The 25,121-nt window shown below is 43.8% G+C and overlaps 1 protein-coding gene across 5 annotated transcripts in view; it reads right to left on the bottom strand.

Moving 5' to 3' along the window:
• The window catches only part of LOC106583170 (sodium channel protein type 8 subunit alpha), a 118,558-nt gene extending 96,620 nt beyond the window's left edge, over positions 1-21,938 (bottom strand). For all 5 annotated transcript variants that reach the window (XM_045705343.1, XM_014167045.2, XM_014167047.2 and 2 more), the window contains exons 1-5: positions 21,804-21,938; positions 16,970-17,304; positions 2,365-2,483; positions 1,440-1,529; positions 1,189-1,317 (exon numbers count right to left, since the gene is read on the bottom strand). In XM_045705343.1, the coding sequence (XP_045561299.1) occupies positions 1,189-1,317; positions 1,440-1,529; positions 2,365-2,483; positions 16,970-17,248 (617 nt within the window). In that variant the 5' untranslated portion in view covers positions 17,249-17,304; positions 21,804-21,938. The remainder of the gene's footprint in view (positions 1-1,188; positions 1,318-1,439; positions 1,530-2,364; positions 2,484-16,969; positions 17,305-21,803) is intronic.
• Between the last annotated feature and the right edge of the window lie 3,183 nt (positions 21,939-25,121).

The raw sequence follows: 25,121 nt of genomic DNA, 5'->3' as shown, positions 1-25,121 counted from the left end.
CTGTGGAGATGGGAGAACCTTCCAGAAGGACAACCATTTCTGCAGCACTCCACTAATCAAGCCTTTATGGTAGAGTAGCCAGACGGAAGCCACTCCTCAGTAAAAGGCACATGACACCCCGCTTGGAGTTTGCCAAAAGGCACCTAAAGGACTCTCTGACCATGAGAAACAAGATTCTGTGGTCTGGTGAAACCAAGATTGAACTATTTGGCCTGAATGTCAAGTATCACATCTGGAGAAAACCAGGCACCATCCCTACGGTAAAGCATGGCGATGGCAGCATCATGGTGTGGGGATGTTTTTCAGCGACAGGGACTGGGAGACTAGTCAGGATCGAGGGAAAGATGAAAGGAGCAAAGTACAGAGAGATCCTTGATGAAAACCTGCTCCAGAGCACTCAGGACCTCAGACTGGGGTGAAAGTTCACCTTCTAACAGGACAATGATCCTAAGCACACAGTGAAGACAACGCAGGAGTGGCTTTGGGACAAGTCTGGACAATGTCCTTGAGTGACCCAGCCAGAGCCCGGACTTGAACCCGATTGAACATCTCTGGAGAGACCTGAAAATAGCTTTGCAGCATCGCTCCCCATCCAAACTGACAGAGCTTGAGAGGATCTGCAGAGAAGAATGGGAGAAACTCCACAAATACAGGTGTGCCAAGCTTGTAGCGTCATACCCAAGAAGACTCGAGGCTGTAATCGCTGCCAAAGGTGCTTCAACCAAGTACTGAGTAAAGGGTCTGAAAACTTATGTAAATGTGAAATTTCAGTACATCTTTTTTTTATACATTTCCAAAAATGTATAAAAACCTGTTTTTGCGTCATCATTATTGGGTATTGTATGCAGATTGATGAGGGGAAAAAAACAATTTCATCAATTTTACAATAAGGCTGTAACGTAACAAAATCGGGAAAAAGTCTGCACTGTACCTGTACAAGAATGCACTGTACCTGTACTAACATATACTGTATGTCCTATTGACTGATTGATTCAGTTGAATGAATTCTATTCTGTGGAATTAATATTTGGAGATGCTTCATCATCTTGGATTATTTTGCATGATTTGCAAAATTCTCTAGTGTGGCATGTACTGCCTGGCCCAACCCTGTCACCCTGGTAAAGATGGCAGTGCAGAGAGAGATGGAGGTGTAGAGAGAGGAATATGGGGAGGAGGTGGACTACTTACGCCATAGAGATCACCATGAAGTCCAGCCAGTTCCATGGGTCTCGTAGAAAAGTGAACCCATCTATACAAAAGCCTCGCGCCACAATCTTGGTAAGCGATTCGAAGGTGTAGATACCTGTGAAGGTATACCTAGAGCACAATAAGACGAGAGACAGCGAAAGGGTGAGATATGTGAATAAATGCATATTAGTTTATAAATGTGTTCTAAACAGTTTATGAATGTACATAGGGAGTTATAAATCAATACTTACTCTACTATCTTGTTCCATTCTGGAGGATCACTAAATGTCATGAAAACACAGTTGGTCAAAATGGTGCTCATGATGATCATACTGAATACCGTAACAGGGAAGAGAGTTAAGAAAAGGTTGATGACCATATAAACTCCACCACCCATCAACATACGGTAGGAACATAGTTGAATATACTGTGAGACACTCTACAATGACATACAGTTCATCCATGAATTTTTTTATTTTATCCCTTTTTTCTCCCCAATTTCGATCTTGTCTCATCACTGCAACTCCCCAACGGGCTCAGGAGGCAAAGGTCAAGTCATGCGTCCTCCGAAACATGACCGGCCATGACCCGCCTTCTAAACACCCACCCGCTTAACTCAGAAGCCAGCCGCACCAATGTGTCAGAGGAAACACCGTTTAACTGACGACCGAGGTCAGCCTGCAGGCACCCGGCCCGCCACAAGGAGTTGCTGGAGCGCGATGAGCCAAGTAAAGCCCCCTCGGCCAAACCCTCCCCTAACCCGGATGACGCTGGGCCAATTGTGCACCGCCCTATGGGACTTCCGATCACGGCCGGTTGTGATACAGCCTGGGATCGAACACAGGTCTGTAGTTACACCTCTACCACTGCGATGCAGTGGCCCCATCCATGAAAGATTTAACGAGATGTGGATCCAGGGTATCCGGACAAGGGAAGATTTTTCCGGATAGTGTGGGTCACAAGATCCAGATCAATATACAAGGATGATTTGGCCTGTATCACCTCTTCTCTGTTTCTTCAACCAATCAAAAGAAAACATCACAATCACTAGCTCCTTCAACCTTAATATTATGTACAGTACATTGAAGAAGTACATGTACGTGCTCCGTAATTTCCCCATGATAAACAACAAAATCATAATTTCAAAGCAAGACAATGCACCACTTGAAAGGATATGAGTGTATCAAAATCTTAATTGCTATTCGCCTAAAGAGACTAAAAGGGCTGATGACGTACAAGGAGTCCGTGGCGTGGAAGCGGAAGATTGTTTTCCCTTTGTTTAGGACTATAAACGTCTGTAGAGAGAAAGAGAGAGAGAGAGAGATGCATTAACAAGAGCAATCAATACAAGGAATGACACATACGGGACATGTAGAAAAGAAAAGCTGCACACTCTCATGGCTCCGATGTAATATGCTGCCTTCATCAGGGTTTCATGACACATACAGTACATCTCATGCTGAGATAACAGAAATGGGAAGTCATGACTAAGGTACACTAAGCTGACTGTTCATTGGCTGATCTGATTGCAGACCTCATCTCTGAGTCACAGGGCACACAGGGTGGCTCCACTCATTTTATGGAACTTGCTGCTTCAGTTTGCCATGCCCATTCACTGCAAGAAGAATTATGTTGTATTACGACCACAAGTAGATTTCACCCACTTTAACATGGCACCATAAGGAGTACTCTGTGCATTTCCTCCCAAAAGCAATCAACAAGAGGGTAAACCAATATTGGTAACTTATTTGTTACTGAGTAATAAACAGGGTATATCCTAAGATGTGCTGAGTCTGACCGTGTGTTTCATGCACATACTAGGGCACAGGCTGAACAGCAAAGACAACCACAACATCTTCTCTCATTATAGAACAGTTAGGCAGAGACTTCTGATTTTCTAGTACTTTTGCATACTTTTTAGCCAGTAGTTCTCAAAGTAAAATTGCTTACTATGTCATACATGTGCAGATATGTGCACCACGTCAAGGATCTCTCTCTCTCTCCTGTGTGTGTGTATCTTGCTAGTGAGGGGCTGAAGCTCTTTGGCTAGAACTTGAATTGCTAGGGGGCTGGCCCTCTTGGGGGAAAATGTAGGGAAAACAGTTGCTTTCAAAGTAGGGATTTTGTGGCTAATTGAGGTGAAATTAATTATTCTCATAGATTCCGCATGTATGAACTTCCAGTTAGAGACATTGACAATCCAGCCCAAAGCGGGAGGTTTAAAAAATACTTAGTAGTCTGCAAAGTTCCGGAGCATGTCTTTAAGTCAACCATGACCTTGAGTCTCTTCCACTAAAGCACATGCACATGCCTCGTTTACTATTGTGAAGACATATTTCACAACTATTACAGAATGTGTGAAAAATATAAAATGGAATTCAATGACCAGGTCTGAATAGCCTAATAACTAAAAAACCTAAAATGTAATTTTAAGTTTTTCAACATTTGAAAAAGTACCCAACCACTTTGCACTATCTAACTACTGTACCACTTCCAGTTAGAGTAACTAAGAGCCCCTGACTGACGGTGACAGTAAGATATCCCAGTGTTTGTGTCTGTTCCTTCCTTCCTCTGTTCCTCTCCCCTCTCTCCAGTCTGTGGCCAAATAGTTGTCTTCTTCTCCCAGCTTAAAGCTCTTACTGGAAAAGAACTGCAAACGCTGCCATCGATCCAGCCAAGTGGGGCTGGGCTGGCTGTGGTGAGGTTAGGCCCAGAGCTCTGAGAGAAGGAGTGTGTGTGTGTGTGTGTGTGTGTGTGTGTGTGTGTGTGTGTGTGTGTGTGTGTGTGTGTGTGTGTGTGTGTGTGTGAGAGAGAGGGGGGGGCTGTATGCGATTGCATTTATGTATGAGCGCACACGTGTGTGTGTGTGTGTGTGTGTGTGTGTGTGTGTGTGTGTGTGTGTGTGTGTGTGTGTGTGTGTGTGTGTGTGTGTGTGTGTGTGTGTGTGTGTGTGTGTGTGTGTGTGTGTGTATGCACGTTTGTATGTGGGGGTGTGTGTGCACAGGGAGTGAGAGGAAAGAGACATCACAGCAGAAGCGTGACCAGTAGACAATCAGCCATACTGTTAATTATAAGTGCCTACATGAACTTTTCTGGCTCCACTTCATCCATTAGTCCTGTTCCCAGTCAGACCCAGAGAGACAGAGAGAGAGAGATAGATAGAGAGAGGGGGGGTGCTACGTAACACATGAGTCCAGATCAGATGACCTCTGCAGTACCTTCCTACTGTACAGTACAGTACAGTATTACACTCCATAACAGCTGTGGGACTAGGGGAGAATATATAGGCCAGTATACCGCACACCACGCAACATAGGCCAACACGCATAGAATGAAACACTAAAACATCTCAGCTAAACATACTACACACTGAACACAGATACAGCCCGATTCACACACAGTCAAACAACCCGTTACACTGTAAGCCCCACACATGTTCAACAGAAACACAAAGTCAGACTAACACATTAAAAACTAAACTGTTCACATGGCATGCACAACAAACAGACACATATTCAGAGAAATAATCCACACCTACAAAGACATACAGTAGGTATATAGAGACACCAAAAAGGACTTCAAACTCTCTCTCTCACACACACACACACACACACACACAGACACACACACACACACACACACACACACACTGGGACTGTCTGTTTGTCATACACTCCAAGGGAAACACTGGCAAGGAGCGGCTGGGCAACAAGACAGAGGTGTCCTGAGACAGGAGTGTCCTGAGACAGTAGTGTCCTGAAAGCTAATTAGATTAAAATAGCGAGTGGTGGCTGCAGAGCAGTCTGGGGAAAGACTAAATGTATTCTCTCTCTGCATTACAACACTCCTCACACTCCCCTGATCCCTCGCTCTCTCCTTCCCTAAGTATTTCTTCCTCTCCTTTCTTTTTGACCATAAACTATAGCTAGGCTAACTCAAATCCTCACCATTTCTTCCTGTCAGAAAAAATTGTCTACCTCTATCATTTACCCCAATCCCATTGTCTGGTGATGGTTAAAATTAGGCTCAGGTTCAAATTGGGGCTACAGCAAAAATCTAGTGTTCAAAGTAATGTGGGGGGTCAAATGTTGCTATGACAGAAGAGACATGTGTAATGAGTGGCCTGCTCTGGACTCATTGTCAACATGGCCACAGATGTGGTCCCTATAGCCTCATGCTAGGTGTATGTGTTCTCTCTGGCTGTCCTGACTTCAATTCCTCCCTCCCTCCCTCTCTTTCTTCCCTCCTTCCCTGGGGAGTGAAGGCGACTTTTACTTCAGACCCTCTGAGGACATAGCTTTAGTTTAGGACACACAGGTAAGCCTCTGATAGTCTTATTGGCACCAAATGGTTACATTCCAATGTCATTAATCATATTAAATGTGATTAAAGAATCATATTAATCTTATCTACTGCTATCAGCCAGGAATAGTCATTCATATTCTGACAGGCCTTTGATTCACTGACATTCTTGAGCCATAATAACTACAGATTCTCAATACAATATTTCATTGGACCAATCTGTAGAGATTTTCCCAGTTCGATGCCATCTGCAGTTATTTGCTCCCGAACAGTTTTCATTTTGTGATGACACATCATACACACACTGACGTACACACATGCATGCACACACACCCCATACATCGGTTTCATCACTAATATGCTAGGCCTGTGTTTCAATTTAGGTCAATCAATATACATACAGAATCATAATTAAATTGTAAAGGGGCTTTAGTATGTCTGTAAGCTGGATGGATGTGGAGAGAGAGGAGGGAGAAATCTGCTATTGATTACACTAACTGGCTACTGTAGCACAGCTACGAGAGAGAGAGAGAGAGAGAGAGAGAGAGAGAGAGAGAGAGAGAGAGAGAGAGAGAGCCTATAGAAGCCAGGACATAGTGAGGCGCCCCATTACTGTGGAGAGAAGAGAAGGCTAACTAGCCTACGATTCCCGGACATATTGAAATGGGCCAATACATATCAACCATTTGATGCATGGTGTGCTGGACCCACTGTGTGATAATCAAAGGCACGCTTCACATGCATAAACACACACCATCACACAGAGTGGCACGGGTCCTTTTCACAGTACACACACAGGAATGCAGTCCCACTGATCTAAATACTAGTACACACACTTACATGCATACACACACAATGCAAACGGAATGTCTCATGACGGATTTGCTGCAAAGCTACTGCAAGTTTCATCATCCACAATAGAAGCTTTGAAGAGAAATACATATGCAGGAATAGGAGGCAGAATGCAGCTGCAGAGACAACCAAAGAGAGGGAGAGGAAGGAGGGAGGGGGAAAGGCATGCAGTGGAGCAGTGAGAGAGGGATGTGGAGGGGGCATGCAGGGATACAGGGACAGCAGCAAAGACAGACAAAGAGAGAGGGAGCAAAATAAGGAGAGAGAGAGAGAGAGAGAGCGAGAGAAAGGAATGGGGGCACGCAGTGGAGGAGAAAGTGAGAGAGAGGGGAATGAGGGGGTGGAGGGGGAGAGGGAGGAATGCAGAAGAAAATCCTGAGAGCTGCAGAGGGGAGAGAGCCAAAGCAGAGATGGATGGGTAGATGTAGGGAGGGAGGGAGGGGTAGGCAGCATGCAGCAGAGAGAAAGAGAAAGACATGACAGAAGGCTAAACGGGAAACAATGGAGAGTAGGTCATTGAGGGAGCAGCCTACCACAGCTGGGGGGGGGGGGGTAATTAGACTGTTCTTTAAACACCTGACTTCAGCCAGGATTTTTGTCTGAATCATTGTCTAAGACATCAATGACCTTCGCAAACAGAAACACATTCAGTGAGACAAACCATCGTAAACCCTTGCTAAAACGTTAGCATTAATACATCCAGAGATGTATTATTACGGTATACAGTATACATAACCTACTGGCCAGCATTTACGCAACCGCATGTACTATAATGCTAACACATCATTATCCAACCACACTCGCTCCCACACTCCCTCCCACAATCCCTCCCTCCCCGGCACACATATGTACTACACTCTTATAAAAATAGGTGCTATCTAGAACCTAAAAGGGTTCTTCGGCTGTCCCCATAAGATAACCCTTTGAAGAATCATTTTGGTTCCAGGTTGAACCCTTCTGGCTTCAAGTAGAACCCTTGTCACAGAGGGTTCTACATGGAACCAAAAAGGGTTATCCTACGGGGACAGCCGAAGAACCCATTTGGAACCCTTTTTTCTAAGAGTGTATATAGCCAGTCCAACTCCACTGAGCATCAATCCCCTCTAGATGTCCTGTGTGGTGTGCTCCCCCCTCCCAAACCCCTCCCCTTCCCCTCTCCCTCCCTCTCTACTCCCCCTCTCCTCCCCTCGGCAGAAGCATGCTGTGTCATCAGACACTAAGGACTCAGACAGGCCGCTAAAGCCAGGCCCTTGCTCTAATTTACTACACCTCAGAGAGAGAGAAAGAGGGAGAGAGAGGAAAGGGTGTGTGGGGGGAGGTGGGGGGGGGTAATTTGACTCTTTAAAATCACAGCCATGGCATGATAGGAAGTGAATAAAGTCACCAACGTGGGACCTAGCTATGGTTAATTATATCAGTGTATGAAGGACATATTCTGGATATGTTTTACTCATTCAAACCTACTCACTGTCCCTGTGTGATCAGCATCAGCCATTGGAAATGACCAGTCAGTATGCTACTCAGCCAGGTTCATTTGGGGACAGCAGCAGTCTGCCATGCAGGAGAGACTCTGGTTACATCATAGAGATAGAATGACTAGCAGGAGAGACACTGGTTACATCATAGAGATAGAATGACTAGCAGGAGAGACACTGGTTACATCATAGAGATAGAATGACTAGCAGGAGAGACTCTGGTTACATCATAGAGATAGAATGACTAGCAGGAGAGACACTGGTTACATCATAGAGATAGAATGACTAGCAGGAGAGACACTGGTTACATCATAGAGATAGAATGACTAGCAGGAGAGACTCTGGTTACATCATAGAGATAGAATGACTAGCAGGAGAGACTCTGGTTACATCATAGAGATAGAATGACTAGCAGGAGAGACTATGGTTACATCATAGAGATAGAATGACTAGAAATAGAGACTCTGGTTACATCATAGAGATAGAATGGCTAGCAGGAGAGACTCTGGTTACATCATAGAGATAGAATGACTAGCAGGAGAGACTGGTTACATCATAGAGATAGAATGGCTAGCAGGAGAGACACTGGTTACATCATAGAGATAGAATGGCTAGCAGGAGAGACACTGGTTACATCATAGAGATAGAATGACTAGCAGGAGAGACTCTGGTTACATCATAGAGATAGAATGACTAGCAGGAGAGACACTGGTTACATCATAGAGATAGAATGACTAGCAGGAGAGACTCTGGTTACATCATAGAGATAGAATGGCTAGCAGGAGACACTGGTTACATCATAGAGATAGAATGGCTAGCAGGAGAGACACTGGTTACATCATAGAGATAGAATGGCTAGCAGGAGAGACTCTGGTTACATCATAGAGATAGAATGACTAGCAGGAGAGACTCTGGTTACATCATAGAGATAGAATGGCTAGCAGGAGACACTGGTTACATCATAGAGATAGAATGGCTAGCAGGAGACACTGGTTACATCATAGAGATAGAATGACTAGCAGGAGAGACTGGTTACATCATAGAGATAGAATGACTAGCAGGAGAGACTCTGGTTACATCATAGAGATAGAATGGTTAGCAGGAGACACTGGTTACATCATAGAGATAGAATGGCTAGCAGGAGAGACTCTGGTTACATCATAGAGATAGAATGGCTAGCAGGAGACACTGGTTACATCATAGAGATAGAATGACTAGCAGGAGACACTGGTTACATCATAGAGATAGAATGACTAGCAGGAGAGACTCTGGTTACACCATAGAGATAGAATGACTAGCAGGAGAGACTCTGGTTACACCATAGAGATAGAATGGCTAGCAATAGAGACACTGGTTACATCATAGAGATAGAATGACTAGCAGGAGAGACTCTGGTTACATCATAGAGATAGAATGGCTAGCAGGAGAGACTCTGGTTACATCATAGAGATAGAATGACTAGCAGGAGAGACTATGGTTACATCATAGAGATAGAATGACTAGAAATGGAGACTCTGGTTACATCATAGAGATAGAATGACTAGCAGGAGAGACTCTGGTTACACCATAGAGATAGAATGGCTAGCAATAGAGACACTGGTTACATCATAGAGATAGAATGACTAGCAGGAGAGACTCTGGTTACACCATAGAGATAGAATGACTAGCAGGAGAGACTCTGGTTACACCATAGAGATAGAATGACTAGCAGGAGAGACACTGGTTACACCATAGAGATAGAATGGCTAGAAATAGAGACACTGGTTACATCATAGAGATAGAATGACTAGCAGGAGACACTGGTTACACCATAGAGATAGAATGGCTAGCAGGAGGTTACATAGATAGAATGGCTAGCAATAGAGACACTGGTTACATCATAGAGATAGAATGACTAGCAGGAGAGACTCTGGTTACATCATAGAGATAGAATGACTAGCAATAGAGCCACTGGTTACATCATAGAGATAGAATGACTAGCAGGAGACACTGGTTACATAACAGAGATACAATGTAAAAAATACTCTTTGGATCAACCTAAAAAAAAATGTGTGAACTGGTTGCAAGTAAATGAGTTAGGTTTTATCAATTGAAAAAAGCAAACACTTGTTGAAACCAAAAAAATGATTCAATGCCAACTGTTATATTCAATTATTTCCAAATCTATATTTCAAGTTACAACGTCTTTATTTCAACACTACACTTACCCCACTGGTTAAACCTAATAAACGACATAAAAACAAACATGTATATACAACCCAATTTTCATGTTGTACCAAGTAGATTTTTCCCTTTGGAATTACCTATACACATTTGTTCAATTGGGTTACAAGCAATGAAATCAATTTCTTGTTAATCAAGATATGAAATTGGTTCCATAGCATGAAATAATGACTCCAAACACTTTCTTTACATGAGACTTTCACATGAACTGGTTCCAATATTGTAACCAATATTGGTTTTGGGGCGGCAAGTAGCCTATTGGTTAAAGTGTTGGGCCAGTAACCAAAAGTTTGCTAAATCGAATCCCTGAGCTGACAAGGTAAAAATCTGTCGTTCTGCCCCTGAACAAGGCAGTTAACCACTGTTCCTAGGCTGTCATTGTAAATAAGAATTTGTTATTAACTGACTTGCCTAGTTAAATAAAGGTTAAATAAAAAAACAAATGGTGACCATCAATGGAGTCCAGGTTCTTTAGTACCACAGGGTTAGGATTACACCTACAATAGACCATGCCTCCGATACTTCTGATAGGTTGCTGCCGCTACATTGTACTCACTGCTATGCAATGCGAATGTGCACAAGATGTTAAAAGGAATGTAGAAGCTTTCATTCAATTCAAAACATCACATTGATCTGTAAATTTAATAGAATAGGTTGAATAAACCAAAGGGTAATTTTGGATCATACCAATCAGAAAAATCACTTCAGATGAACAACAGTGCTGTCCCACTTTTTACAGTGTAAGAACGGCTAGCAAGGGTCAATGCTAATACACCATAGAGATAGAATGGATACGGAGGTCAATGCTACACCATAGTGAGAGAATGGCTAGCAAGGGTCAATGCTACACCATAGAGAGAGAATGGCTACGGGGGTCAATGCTACACCATAGAGAGAGAATGGCTACGGGGGTCAATGCTACTACACCATAGAGATAGAATGGCTACGGGGGTTAATGCTACACCATAGAGATAGAATGGCTACGGGGGTCAATGCTACTACACCATAGAGAGAGAATGGCTATCAAGGGTCAATGCTACTACACCATAGAGAGAGAATGTCTATCAAGGGTCAATGCTACTACACCATAGAGAGAGAATGGCTACGGGGGTCAATGCTACACCATAGAGATCGAATGGCTACGGGGGTCAATGCTACACCATAGAGAGAGAATGGCTACGGGGGTCAATGCTACTACACCATAGAGATCGAATGGCTACGGGGGTCAATGCTACACCATAGAGAGAGAATGGCTACGGGGGTCAATGCTACTACACCATAGAGATAGAATGGCTACGAGGGCCAATGCTACACCATAGAGAGAGAATGGCTACGGGGGTCAATGCTACTACACCATAGAGAGAGAATGGCTATCAAGGGTCAATGCTACTACACCATAGAGAGAGAATGTCTATCAAGGGTCAATGCTACTACACCATAGAGAGAGAATGGCTATCAAGGGTCAATGCTACTACACCATAGAGAGAGAATGTCTATCAAGGGTCAATGCTACTACACCATAGAGATAGAATGGCTACGGGGGTCAATGCTACTACACCATAGAGAGAGAATGGCTACGAGGGCCAATGCTACACCATAGAGAGAGAATGGCTACGGGGGTCAATGCTACTACACCATAGAGATAGAATGGCTACGGGGGTCAATGCTACTACACCATAGAGAGAGAATGGCTACGGTGGTCAATGCTGCTACACCATAGAGAGAGAATGGCTACGGGGGTCAATGCTACTACACCATAGAGATAGAATGGCTACGGGGGTCAATGCTACACCATAGAGATAGAATGGCTACGGGGGTCAATGCTACTACACCATAGAGATAGAATGGCTACGGTGGTCAATGCTGCTACACCATAGAGAGAGAATGGCTACGGGGGTCAATGCTACTACACCATAGAGAGAGAATGGCTACGGGGGTCAATGCTGCTACACCATAGAGAGAGAATGGCTACGGGGGTCAATGCTACTACACCATAGAGAGAGAATGGCTACGGGGGTCAATGCTACACCATAGAGATAGAATGGCTACGGGGGTCAATGCTACTACACCATAGAGAGAGAATGGCTATGGGGGTCAATGCTATACATAGCCCATCTATAAATAGCCCAAACTACCTCTTCCCCTACTGTATTTATTTATTTATTTTGCTCCTTTGCACCCCAGAATTTCTACTTTGCACACTCATCTACTGTCAAATCTACAATTTCAGTGTTTTTTAATTGCTATATTGTATTTACTTCGCCACCATGGCCTATTTATTGCCTTTACCTCCCTTATCTCACCTCATTTGCTCACTTTGTATATAGACTTATTTTTCTACTATATTATTGACTGTATATTTGTTTTACTCCATGTGTAACTCTGTGTTGTTGTATGTGTCAAACTGCTTTGCTTTATCTTGGCCAGGTCACAGTTGTAAATGAGAACTTGTTCTCAACTTGCCTACCTGGTTAAATAAAGGTGAAATAAATCAAATAAATAAATAAATAAAAATACCATAGAGATAAAATGGCTAGCAGGAGAGACGCTGGTTACACCATACAGTGCTACATTCTTTGGTCGCCAGACCATACCTGTTTCAGCTTGTCTGAAGCACAAACAGATCTAACAACCTGGCTTAAGCTACTGTAGATGCTATATTGTCTAGTTCCCTCAAACTCAACTCTGGACCTCCAAGCCAGTTACACCGCATGTTTTCATTGTTCCCTTCTAGTCAGGGACTGATTTAGACCTGGGACATCATGTGGGTGCAATTAAGTAAACGTTTCTACGAAGGGCCCAGGCCAACATGTTTGTCGGGCACACACACACACAGCGTTCACTGTGGCTCAACTTAAATTCAACCCCATCTTCAACAAACACGTACTCACACACACACAGCGTTCACTGTGGCTCAACTTAAATTCAACCCCATCTTCAACAAACACGTACTCACACACACATGCACTGTCACACACACACAGCGTTCACTGTGGCTCAACTTAAATTCAACCCCATCTTCAACAAACACGTACTCACACACACATGCACTGTCACATACACACAGCGTTCACTGTGGCTCAACTTAAATTCAACCCCATCTTCAACAAACACGTACTCACACACACATGCACTGTCACACACACACAGCGTTCACTGTGGCTCAACTTAAATTCAACCCCATCTTCAACAAACACGTACTCACACACACATGCACTGTCACACACACACAGCGTTCACTGTGGCTCAACTTAAATTCAACCCCATCTTCAACAAACACGTACTCACACACACATGCACTGTCACACACACACAGCGTTCACTGTGGCTCAACTTAAATTCAACCCCATCTTCAACAAACACGTACTCACACACACATGCACTGTCACACACACACAGCGTTCACTGTGGCTCAACTTAAATTCAACCCCATCTTCAACAAACACGTACTCACACACACATGCACTGTCACACACACACAGCGTTCACTGTGGCTCAACTTAAATTCAACCCCATCTTCAACAAACACGTACTCACACACACATGCACTGTCACACACACACAGCGTTCACTGTGGCTCAACTTAAATTCAACCCCATCTTCAACAAACACGTACTCACACACACATGCACTGTCACACACACACAGCGTTCACTGTGGCTCAACTTTAATTCAACCCCATCTTCAACAAACACGTACTCACACACACATGCACTGTCACACACACACAGCGTTCACTGTGGCTCAACTTAAATTCAACCCCATCTTCAACAAACACGTACTCACACACACATGCACTGTCACACACACACAGCGTTCACTGTGGCTCAACTTAAATTCAACCCCATCTTCAACAAACACGTACTCACACACACATGCACTGTCACACACACACAGCGTTCACTGTGGCTCAACTTAAATTCAACCCCATCTTCAACAAACACGTACTCACACACACATGCACTGTCACACACACATGCGTGCACATACGCCTGCACAAATGCTCACATGCACAGATACACACACACACACACTAACACACACATCCACCACAGCCAGGGGAGAAGAGAAACTGCAGTGACTGCACTTTTCCCTCACCGGCACCGCTCCCCTCTTCCCCTACTCGATTCATGAGTGCTGTGATCAGGTTTCACTGCAGCTGACAGCAACACACACACACGGTCATACGCAAGCTTGCATACATGGAGGTGGGGAGAGAGGGAGGGGATAGGGGAATTGGCGGTCGAGTAGAGGAGAGAATGAGAAACCTGGAGAGGTAGAGAGAGAAAAGAGGTTGAGAGATTGAGGAGGAGGTTTTGAGGTGACAAATGAATATGCATGCCGGGGCTCCCATAGGTGTCATGAAAGGTGAAGGTGTGGATGGGAGGGGAGGGAGGGTGGTAGTAAAAGCTCTGAATGGCCAGGGAGGCGGAGGCCCATTGTGTGTCCCAGACCATCCTGGTCCCAGCAGGTCAGTGACTTGCGCTCTGCTCTCTACCAGGTCCTCTTACGTAATTGACACACACACACAGCCCGGCCTGCAGTGTGTGTGTCACAAAGGTAAGAGACCTTGGGAGGGCAGAGTGAGGGAGAGGCGTGATAGCATACATGCGCGCACACACACTCATTCACTCTTACACACACACGCATGCTCGCACACACACACACACACACGCACACACACACACACACACATTCACACAGATCTAGGGATGGAGGTCACTGAGACAGACACAGCTCCTGACATGAGAGAGGTGTGCATGAGGGAGCACTGAGCACCACCTGATGAACGAGTCTACCTCTGTCCCTCCTCAAGGACAGGGAGGGAGAACAAAGGAACAAGGGAGCAGAGGCAGGAGAAGGAGAGAGCCAAGCATATCAGATAGGGCAACGGGGTAAGGAAGCGGGGAGGATGAAGGAGAGGGTTAAACTCAGCAATTGTACCTCGCCATCACCCCTCCTCTGGCTGCCATCATAGAAGTCCATGGATCGTTAGATCATAGGAAACACACACATTGCTGAGTGGCTCTCTATAGCCCTGCAGGCCCTAGATTATCTTACAGGCTAGAAAACCCATCCCAGCCCTGCCTCCATCCTAACCTACAGGCCTGCCCAGCCCAGCCTAGCCTGCAGCTCAGTCCAGGCTCTTATCCAGCCTCAGCCTCAGCCCTGCCCAACCACCATCCTAGCCTTCAGCCCTGCCTCCAACCCAAGCCAGCCCAGCCCCCAGTTTAGCCCAGCCATCCAGCTCAGCTTAACCCTTTCTCCAACCCTGCCCAGCCCAGCTCAGCCCAGCAACTCAGCCCAGTACAGCCAGCTGGCCCAGGAAACAGGCTGCTCCTCACCTCTACCACCCTCAAGGTGGAGCCAGCCCCTCCTCTCCTCTCCTGGGCTTGGATTACACTGGGGGGTGGAGGCTGAGGGGAGAGGGGCCTAAACTGAAAGGGAAACTGTACTGTTGTGCCCTGGGCTGGTAGGGGAAGCAACCATTTGACTTATGCTAAATGGGAGCTATTATGTGTTGTGTATGCATACCAAATTGGGCGTATGTGGTGTCTGGCCTGAATCATGATACGATATGGTGGTTGTATTTTTAAGGAAGCCATGCAACAAACAAAACAGCTGCTAACTCCTTCAAATTGGTACAAGTAGGCAGGGAAAAAGTATCCCATGCAAAAATACTATGAAGATGTGCTAAATGTACAGTATGCAGGGAAATGTACATACACTAAATGCATAAACTTGCACACACACACCACATTCTCCTACACAGAAACCCAGATACACACACACACACATGCAGACTGTCTGCTTCGACAGAACACCCTCATGATCCAAGTGCAATTTTCCTCACTAGCAAATTCAATTAGCACTGATAGCACATATTCAGAGAGGCCCGTTGGTGTCATCTCTGCTGCCAGCATCCACCAGCACATTTCCAGTAAGTGCAGCAACACAGAGCATCAATCAACAGATAAGACTACATAAGCATTACCAAACAGGCCTGCGGTCCAGAGCTCCAGACATTCACTGCAGAGTTACTGGATCCACCAGCATCGTTTGGGTAATTGTGCTAGCCAGAGCATTCAGAACATACTTATGAGCACTATGTGAGCCTTCTTAGGAATCGACTGGCTCTAATTGCCTCTCCCAGTGGTCAAACTATTAAAGAGCAATAACACACCTCAAGGTCATCTTTGCTGTTGACTCTGTGCCATAACCCTATTTTCATGGCTGGTACAGCGATGTGGAACACAAACATAAAAATTCAAAAACTGTTGTAAATCTGGTGTTTTATGCCAAACGGTTTTGTTGTATTTCAGTCTTCTGTGATGTATATAAAGTGTAATACTGGAATGAAACTCAAAATGGAATACATTTCAACTGTATATCTGGCATGGTACAGGTGTCTTCTTTTTTTTAAGCCCATAACAATGTGTGTGAGGTGTATAATATTGTTTCAAAGTAGTTTTGTTTAAGACTACCAAGAAACACTCTGTGTGACCCTGATTTAGTCCCCTGCAGTAAAAGGTTCATCAAGTTTCCTATAGATAGTTTTATTCTAAATTTACTCATAGCCAAGCCATGGTAGTGTTTTTTCCCTTATACTTAACCCATAAGGTTAACATCTCATTCATAAACGTGGTTAAAGCTTAATATAAGGGGACACACATTAGGACTTATAACACAGTCATTAGCAGTATACATTTAAAAGGCAAGCTACAAAGATTTGAGTATAGAACAATCCATTTGTTCCTTCCTCAAATTATTTTTCTAAACAGATATTATACCAGTACTACTTTCAAACCTCGGACCCATCCCATCCTACCCCACAACCCTCCAACCCCTAACTTCTCACTGCAGGAGAGTTAGTTTGATCCCTTTGTCATGTCGAGCCCTGTGTGGGATTGAGTGGTGTAGGAACTCACTTTCTCATTCATATAATAAGGGTCCAAGTCCTCCAGTGGTACCGCCACCAGCCCATTAGGGATGTCCCCGTAGATGAAAGGGAGGGACTTTCCCGCCTCCAGATCACCATTGGGCATGGGTTCTTCCTCTTCTTCATCGCGGTGACTGCTGTCCGACTTGGGCTTGGGCTTTTTCTTGATCTTCTCCTGGAATTGGCGCTCCTCGATAGTAAGGAGCGACTCGGGGGTGAACAGCTTGAAGCTGTCAGGTCCTGGGGGTGCGAGACCGGGCGCGGCCATGTTTTCATCCTACAGCTATTTCCGCTTTATTTACGTTTCATCCAGGACATCTGGCTCTGAGAGAGGGAGAGAGAGAGAGGGAAAGTGAGAGAGAGAGGGAAAGAGAGAGAGAAAGAGAGAGAGAGAGATAGAGAGAGAGAGAGAGAGAGAGGAGGAGAAAAAGAGACAGGATAAAAGGTATAAATGCTGACAAATCCATATCTCTAATGAAACTCAAGTTGAGAACATCCATTTTCACGAAGAACTTTGGTTATGATTTAGGAAGTATTTGGCAGTTCAGCATCTGGGTAAACAGCCTGTCCTACTATCAAATTACAAAATGCAAAAAGTCATAATGATCTTGTTTAAAATATCACCTTGGGTACAATGAAATTGAACAACACTCAGAAGGCTAGCTAACATCTCATGAAGGTCTCCTCTTTTAGTTCAAATTAGATGGCAGAACAAAGAGACGAATGAAACATCTGATAGATTTATATTTCATCATGGTGCTTATTAACAAGACTAATTGCTCGGTTGTGTCCTCTCTGTCTGTGTCTGTCTATCTGTCTGTCTGTTGCTCTCCCTAAGCCTGAGACAGGGTGAAATGTTCTATCTCTGTCAGAGAGGAAGCCGACAAAGCAAGGCATCCTGACTAGAGGATGTGCAACCATTAAGAACCTGAGCCAGACACTCTCTCTCTCCCTCTATATGATTCTTTCTCTCTCTGTCTCTCCTCTCTCTCTCTTGCTTTCTCAAAATGCATACAGATAAAGGCCACAGAAATCAGGGCTGCCACTGAGGTTTTCAGAGAACTGTGACTTCAATCTACTTCAATCATTCATGGTGGCTTTGACGCTGTCTGGCTGGCCTGCTGATTACCTTGGTGACCCTACAGGGAGAAGAATGAATGGCCACCTCCAGCCCTCTGTTTACTTGTACCTGTCTGTCTGCTGCATGGGCTCTTCCCTTGTCCCAGGTGACCTGTACTGCTTCTGGAGGGAGGGAGCTCTGTTAAATGTCTTTCTTTGGAATATCTGACTAATGTTCTAGGATACTTCCTCTCTCTCTCTCTCTCTCTCTCTCTCTCGCTCTCTCTCTCTCTCTCTCTCTCTCTCTCTGAAAAACCTGACATTACATATCTTAATAAGATATTCCCTTTGTACCCACATTCTAACTTGGAAAAGGTAGGTACTATGGCACCAAAATCTAAATATGGTCCCTTTGGAACTTTCGTCCTCTTCTGTTCCATTGCAATGCTTCTCTAGAATGCTGGAGTTCCGGTGGTATGATGGATAACAAACGTATATGACTTCAGTAGATTCTCAAAACACCACAGATCATTGCCATAACCTGGTCATGATGGATCTTCATTTTTCAGTATTGTTGACTTGTAATGTGTTAGTGTAAATGACAGTTGCTCTCTAATATATTTTCACCCTTGCACATTACAGTGGAGTGCAATGGAGCAGAACATTTTGTTTTCTCTTGACAAAACTGGTTGAATGGCTATTTTTACCCTGTAGGCACCTGCAACTTACTCATAGGTGAGAAAAATTACACCGTAAATGAGATTCACCTGCCTCCTAACAGATTCATTTGAATTCTTCTGATTTCAGAATAATTTAGTCCAGGTTATTTTCGTGACTTTTAAGTGGAAATCTAGTTCTCTTCAAATATATTGCCACGGGTGTGATGTTATTTTTTTGTATAAACATGTAGGCTATTATCTGATCTGATATAGATACATTTTCAAGTATCATCGTCATGAACATTGCAGTGCATGTTATAGAGGTTACGCTACATTTCACGACTAATTAATGTGGCCAGGAATGAACGAAGGGCAAAGAAACCTTAAAAGCCACCATACCTATAAACCGCTGACACCAGAGATTGTACCACTAGGAAATTAAGTCGTCGTTTTAAGTAACCCGACCCTGGTGCAACCTCCAAGTCTCCTTCCACAAATGTTACATCAATTGATCTACGTTCAAGGTGATTCACAAACATTGATGCACCACAGGACATATGGGGAACTAATTTACTAATGATGGCATAGAGGAGCTGTCCAACTGGCTTTCCTATAGCGAATGTGTAGAGTTAATCAAGACTATTCATTCTGTCCTCATTTGGGCTGCAGGTAAATCAAGTCAATGTAATAGCCAACCACATTCCAAGAAGGATGGGACCTTGTGATACAAAACATTTCCTTCAAAAAATGAAGGCTACTCACGTGTTCATTCAATCGCTGAGAGTGCATGCTGTTCCTAATGCCATCCCGGACATTCAACCCAATAAGCATGCGTATTTACCAATAGCATAATTGTAACATCCATTTAGATTTTGCTACAGACAGACGAGTGATTAGTCCGTTGTGAGAAGGATTGTTAATCGCATGAAACCGAACCTGAGATGGTAGAAAACTCCAGTGGCTTCTGGAAGCCGCCCCATTGGTCAAAAACTGGTTGAATCAACGTTGTTTCCACGTCATTTCAACCAAAAGAATATATGCGATTACGTTGAATCAACGTGGGAAAATGATTGAATTTGCAAAAAGTCATCAAAGTAAGGTCATTTCGTCTGTTTTTCACCAAACTTTTAACCTAGATCCAATGACATGGAGACATGTTTTTTTCACGTTGAATACAAGTTAGTTGACAACTCAACCAAATGTAAATCAAAACTAGATGTTGAACTGACGTCGCCTTAGATCGCGCTGCCTATCGCTGTCCGTTTCAGCACCACTGATGACAGAGTCCTCAAAGGAAGCGCTAGCTCGAGTCCTCTATGCGTGTGTCCTCTATGCCAAGAAAAGAGACATCCAAACGCCCAACCAGCAGAGTTGCCTAGGCCTGTAATTTAACTATTTATCGCAACTGTTTCACTCTATTATTGAGAGGTGGGCTATAAGAAAGACGAAACTGAGAGCATCCGACATCGTGGAGAGTCTGGAGACAGATGTGAAGAGGAGGGGCAGAGTGGAGATCTATTGAGGAGAGAAACGCAACTGGATAGAGGAGTCCGCACGGAATCAGACGAGGGTAGCAGCAGCACAGCATATCCAGTGCGTCTACACGAGGGCCTACATGCCAGTGGCACACAGAATTCAATAACTCCAAATTGCCTAATTTAGCATTGACCGGATAGGATACTGAATGAGAGCAATATGGACTGGAATAAATTATATACTCAAATATGAACACAATATAGTCAATTAGTCTAGACTTCATGCCAATCCCATTGATTTGGATATAATCTGGCTCTTGCGCTTTCAGTGTTGTCTATGAATGAACAGGGTGGCATCGTTAAACCCCTGCCAAAATGGAGGTCATTCAGAAAACTGCTCATGTTGCCCATGTCAGGACAATAATCGATTAATTTATAAGTGGATTTCCTCTCCAAACAATTGTCATTACAGGTTATCACTTGATAAACCCCATAGCACATGTAAAACCGTTAAACAAAGTAAAATGCGCACCTTCTTGGCCTATATGTTATAAACTGGTAATAACTCTTCCACTGTATGGTCTATCAGTATGACTTTGTATTGTAGCTCATGCACTGTTTACACACGCGCGTGCCTTGTCCCCGGCATGCGGGCCAAAGCCTTTACTAAAATACTGCAGTATTGAGGATGCTTCTATGACAGAGGCACAAGTCCATTTGAAAACATGCACTGCTCGTATAAATTCTAGGCTATGTCATTAATTTAACTGTGTTGCTCCAAAACAATCTCAGCTCCACCGTTCGAAGTAAATGGTATAAATTGTTATAGATTGTCTTGATAATGGTTTTTGGTAAGCTCCCCAGATACCATTGACGACCGTATTGTATAGCACCACACCCGAAAAGACTGCCTAGGTAAGCCATAAGGCTCCCAACATTAACATGGAAGGGTTATAACACCATCGTGGACATTTGTTATCCACCTCTATTTGGGGATGGGGGCTGTAAAGAGATGAGGAGGGGGTGCCGCGGTCCCCCTTCAACTGCCAAACCTGAGGCATGCCTATCTCAAGCAATATAGCCTCAAAATTGCAAGGGGAGGGGTGATGGAGTGGAGGTGGGGTGCATGAGGTAACACTATCACAGTTACAGTTAAATGGTCTTACAAAGGATTAGGGTATCGAGAATAGAAGTTGACTCAAAGCTCATACCGCTACCTTGTATGCCTGCATGTATGTCGATGTCAGCGCTAACACGCACTGAAGTTTGACGTGCTCCTACTTCCCGAGGCATCCCAGCGTATGCGTATGTTTCACATTTTGACACATAGAATGTCATTCCGTTCAGAGGCAGGCCAACACCCCGATTTACCTGCTTAACACTCTCCACGACTTTTCGCAGTATAAGCTTATATTTTTCAGCTAAGACTGTCATCCCTACATGTAATTGAGGTTTCGCATGCATATTTGCACAAGCTTTGGCAAGGAGCGCTATCCACAATATTCAGGATAAAGGATTCTGAGAGGGGGACCGCTCTGCGGCATTGGGGATGCAGGTTGTAGACAGGGAAGTAGCATGATCCATCCTCCGCCAAAACCCCGCCGGACAAGACAACATAATATCTACTTACTTTTCCCGCATTAACAGAAATCCAGACAGCCGGCACTGAACTGCAGATGTCCAGAAGATTCGGGAGAAACTGCGGCTGACGCCATATTGTTGCTGCTACCTCCCTTCCCAGCGCGTGCGGGTACCCTGCATAATTGATGACTCTCAGCAAATTGTTAGGGAGTGTCGGTAAATGCCTTTGGTTTGAAAACGGCCCAGTGACTGCAGTATCGCAAGCAACATGATTGCACAAAACAGAACAAAGTTATTCAACTAATAGTTAAGAAGACTATCATATAATGTGTTATCCAAAAGTTAAAATGGTTGATTTCTGGGTTTGTTTTAGTGGATGACAAAACTGTTTTTTTTTGTGATACATTTTTTATTATTATTATATATTTTTTTATGACAGGTTCAGATCCCAGACAGGCAATAATATTCAAGTACATATATATAGAAACGAAAAAATGTGTCCTATCTGTCCCATCTCTCCTTTCCCTCCCCCTTCTAGGTAGGTGTGACCCATTCCTCATCTTATGTTTGTAAAATTGTTTGTTGGACCAAGGCACACATGAATAGAATCAGCCTGCATACATCGATATTCTATAGGCCTACACATATTCAAAATACAATTGATAAATTCAAACATGATTACATTACATTACCTCATAAGCTTTTGACCTTTTCGACTGCTCCATTGAATGTATCTAATGTTGTTTCCTTTGTGTTCACACCAGCTATGGAGAGCTCTAGTGAAAGAACTTCAAGGAAGTTTTGTTGCCATCGAGTTATACTGAGCTTATGTGGAGGCTTCCATCTGGTCACTAACATTATTATTGCCGCAGTCAGTCCAGACAACCATACTCGTTCCTGGGGTACTGGGAGACTCAGTGAAAAGTCATCGTTCAACAATAATATATTGGGGAGATAGGGAATGGCAGCAACAACTATGTCCTTTAACTCAAGGTAGTGAAGTTACCATGGTTTTATCCTGAGAAACATAAAATGATATAATTTGTTAGCCTACCTTTGGTGAACAGTGTCCAGTTTCATAACCAGATGCCTATACTGTCATATGGCTGAAATGGTGGCAACTGCCCAACTTTCCTTAGTCTATAATAACTAGCCATTCTGTTATCAACAGAGCAAATGTTATTAAATGAAACAATGAGAGTGAGGTGCTGTTGTATGTTAACTAATTGGAAGGACAGGTAAAGCAGATGTCATATCTAAACCCAAGTTGTGCCAGTAAACAGTCGCACAGGAAACAACAATTCAGCACCATGGGCAGCTACCCGCACCTCAACACTCAACAAATATCTACTCGATGATGTCAAAATGACAGAAGCCATCCTTTTCAATGGAAGGAAAGCGGCTCGCAGTGAAATAAGCAAGGCAGATGAGCTCTGTGGTTGAGCTCAGTGAACAGAGTGGCGAACAGAGCATAGCAAACAATTCGAGAGAGCTGAAATTTTTGGCAATATGGCAGTACATTGACCAATTAAGGCTTGCTATAGCTTCCAGACTGTGCTGGATTGGCTGTTGATAAATTCCCTACTTAGCATGCTGTGGGCTTCCTGCTCAAATAAAAACACGCCCATGGCAATGGCTGGCAAGTCACCGGTTGAGTTCCTGCCTGACTACATTGCAGACACATGCCAGATCTTACAACGTCTGGATAGGTATTTAACACATCTGTAACCACATCATATGCTATAGCAATCTGATGCTCTACTGCACAGTCGATGACATGGCACGCAACCATTGATTGATGCAATGCATCACCTGCAGAGTAGTCGGGAAGGAACTCGACCAAGCTTTCATCCCTTCAATGGCTTTTGGTGAATTCCTGCCTGACTACATTGCAGAGTAGATGCATGCCAGATCTAACAACGCCTGGATAGATATTTAACATATTCTGTAAGCTAAACACATGGTATGACATAACAATCTGATGCCCGACTGCACAGATATGACATAGCAATCTGATGCCCGACTGCACAGTCAATGATGTGGCATGCAATCATTGGTTCATGCAATACAACTGGCAATAGCGACAGTCAATGTTCGAGTTCCAGCCTGGGAGAGAGAGAGATGATGTGATCAAAATACACCATATGACTGTCGAGTTCCAGCCTGGGAGAGAGAGAGATGGTGTGATCAAAATACACCATATAAGTAGCCTGCTAATGTACCTTTCTGGACCTTGTGAACTGTCAAGAATAAACCCATAACTGATCCAAATGGGTGCATAATCAGGCCAAGGCTGTATGGTTATCCTTGTATATAGCTCCATTCTTGTGCATTTCATTTTAATCCTCTTGTGTTAGTCATTTATTCTTATTTTTAAACTCTGCATTGTTGGGAAGGGTTCATAAGCAAGCATTTCACGGTAAAGTCTACATGTGATAACCACAATTTGATTCGACTTTATGTAGTTATTTCTGCATGAAGCATTCAAAACAGGACGTTTAATCGGTTATTGTCTTGTTATTTACTGTAATCAGATGGCTAATATCAATAGCCTACTATGCATGCCAGTCTCTCTTGGCGGAAAGTAAAGAAGAGACTGACTGCATCACTTTTTGTTTTTAGAAGAAACATTAATGTGATGTAAATTCAATTGTTTGCATAGTCAAACCCCACCAGCTGTGTGCAGTTTTAAATGCATGTAGTTCTGTCCTTAAGCTGTTCTTGTCTATTAATGTTCTGTATTATGTAATGTTTCATGTTTTCTGTGGACTCCAGGAAGAGTAGCTGCTGCAATTGCCACAGCTAATGGGGATCCTAATAAAATACAAGAACAGACATATGTTTTTTGCCTACAGCCCGACTTTTGCAGAGTGCAGCATGCAGGAACCCACAGTTCTGCCATTTCATAATCTGTAAACTTTTTTCTTGCACTTTGACAGGTAAATATTTATAGCCCTAATATTTAGCTAATGAGTGGCCTAATATCTAGCTAATATTTAGCTTCGTAAGCTACACAACTAGCCCCTCTCTTCCAGCTATTCTTGTGATACGGACACAAGCTTCTCTGTTCCTCTTCTTGTGAAATCCCAGGAAAGGCTATAAGCTACAAAAGCTATAGGATATTTATTTTTATTATTTATACTTGGCCTAGTAGGCTTTTCATGGAGAGAAGCAGGCTTGCTATTGCTAATGAAAAATAGGCCTAGGCCAAATTAACTGTTGGGGAAAGTTGCGGAGAGAGTGCATCACTGGCAAGTGATGATAACATTGTTGCACTGATGTAGCCTATTAAATGGTTACACATGACAGAGGGTGATGAGCACAGTGAAAAAGAAGATTGCTTTACAGTTAGCACTATGCATTCGGG

Source organism: Salmo salar, chromosome ssa22 (assembly GCF_905237065.1).
Source record: "Salmo salar chromosome ssa22, Ssal_v3.1, whole genome shotgun sequence".
NCBI lineage: Eukaryota > Metazoa > Chordata > Actinopteri > Salmoniformes > Salmonidae > Salmo > Salmo salar.
This window is presented reverse-complemented; position numbering and strand designations above follow the sequence as displayed.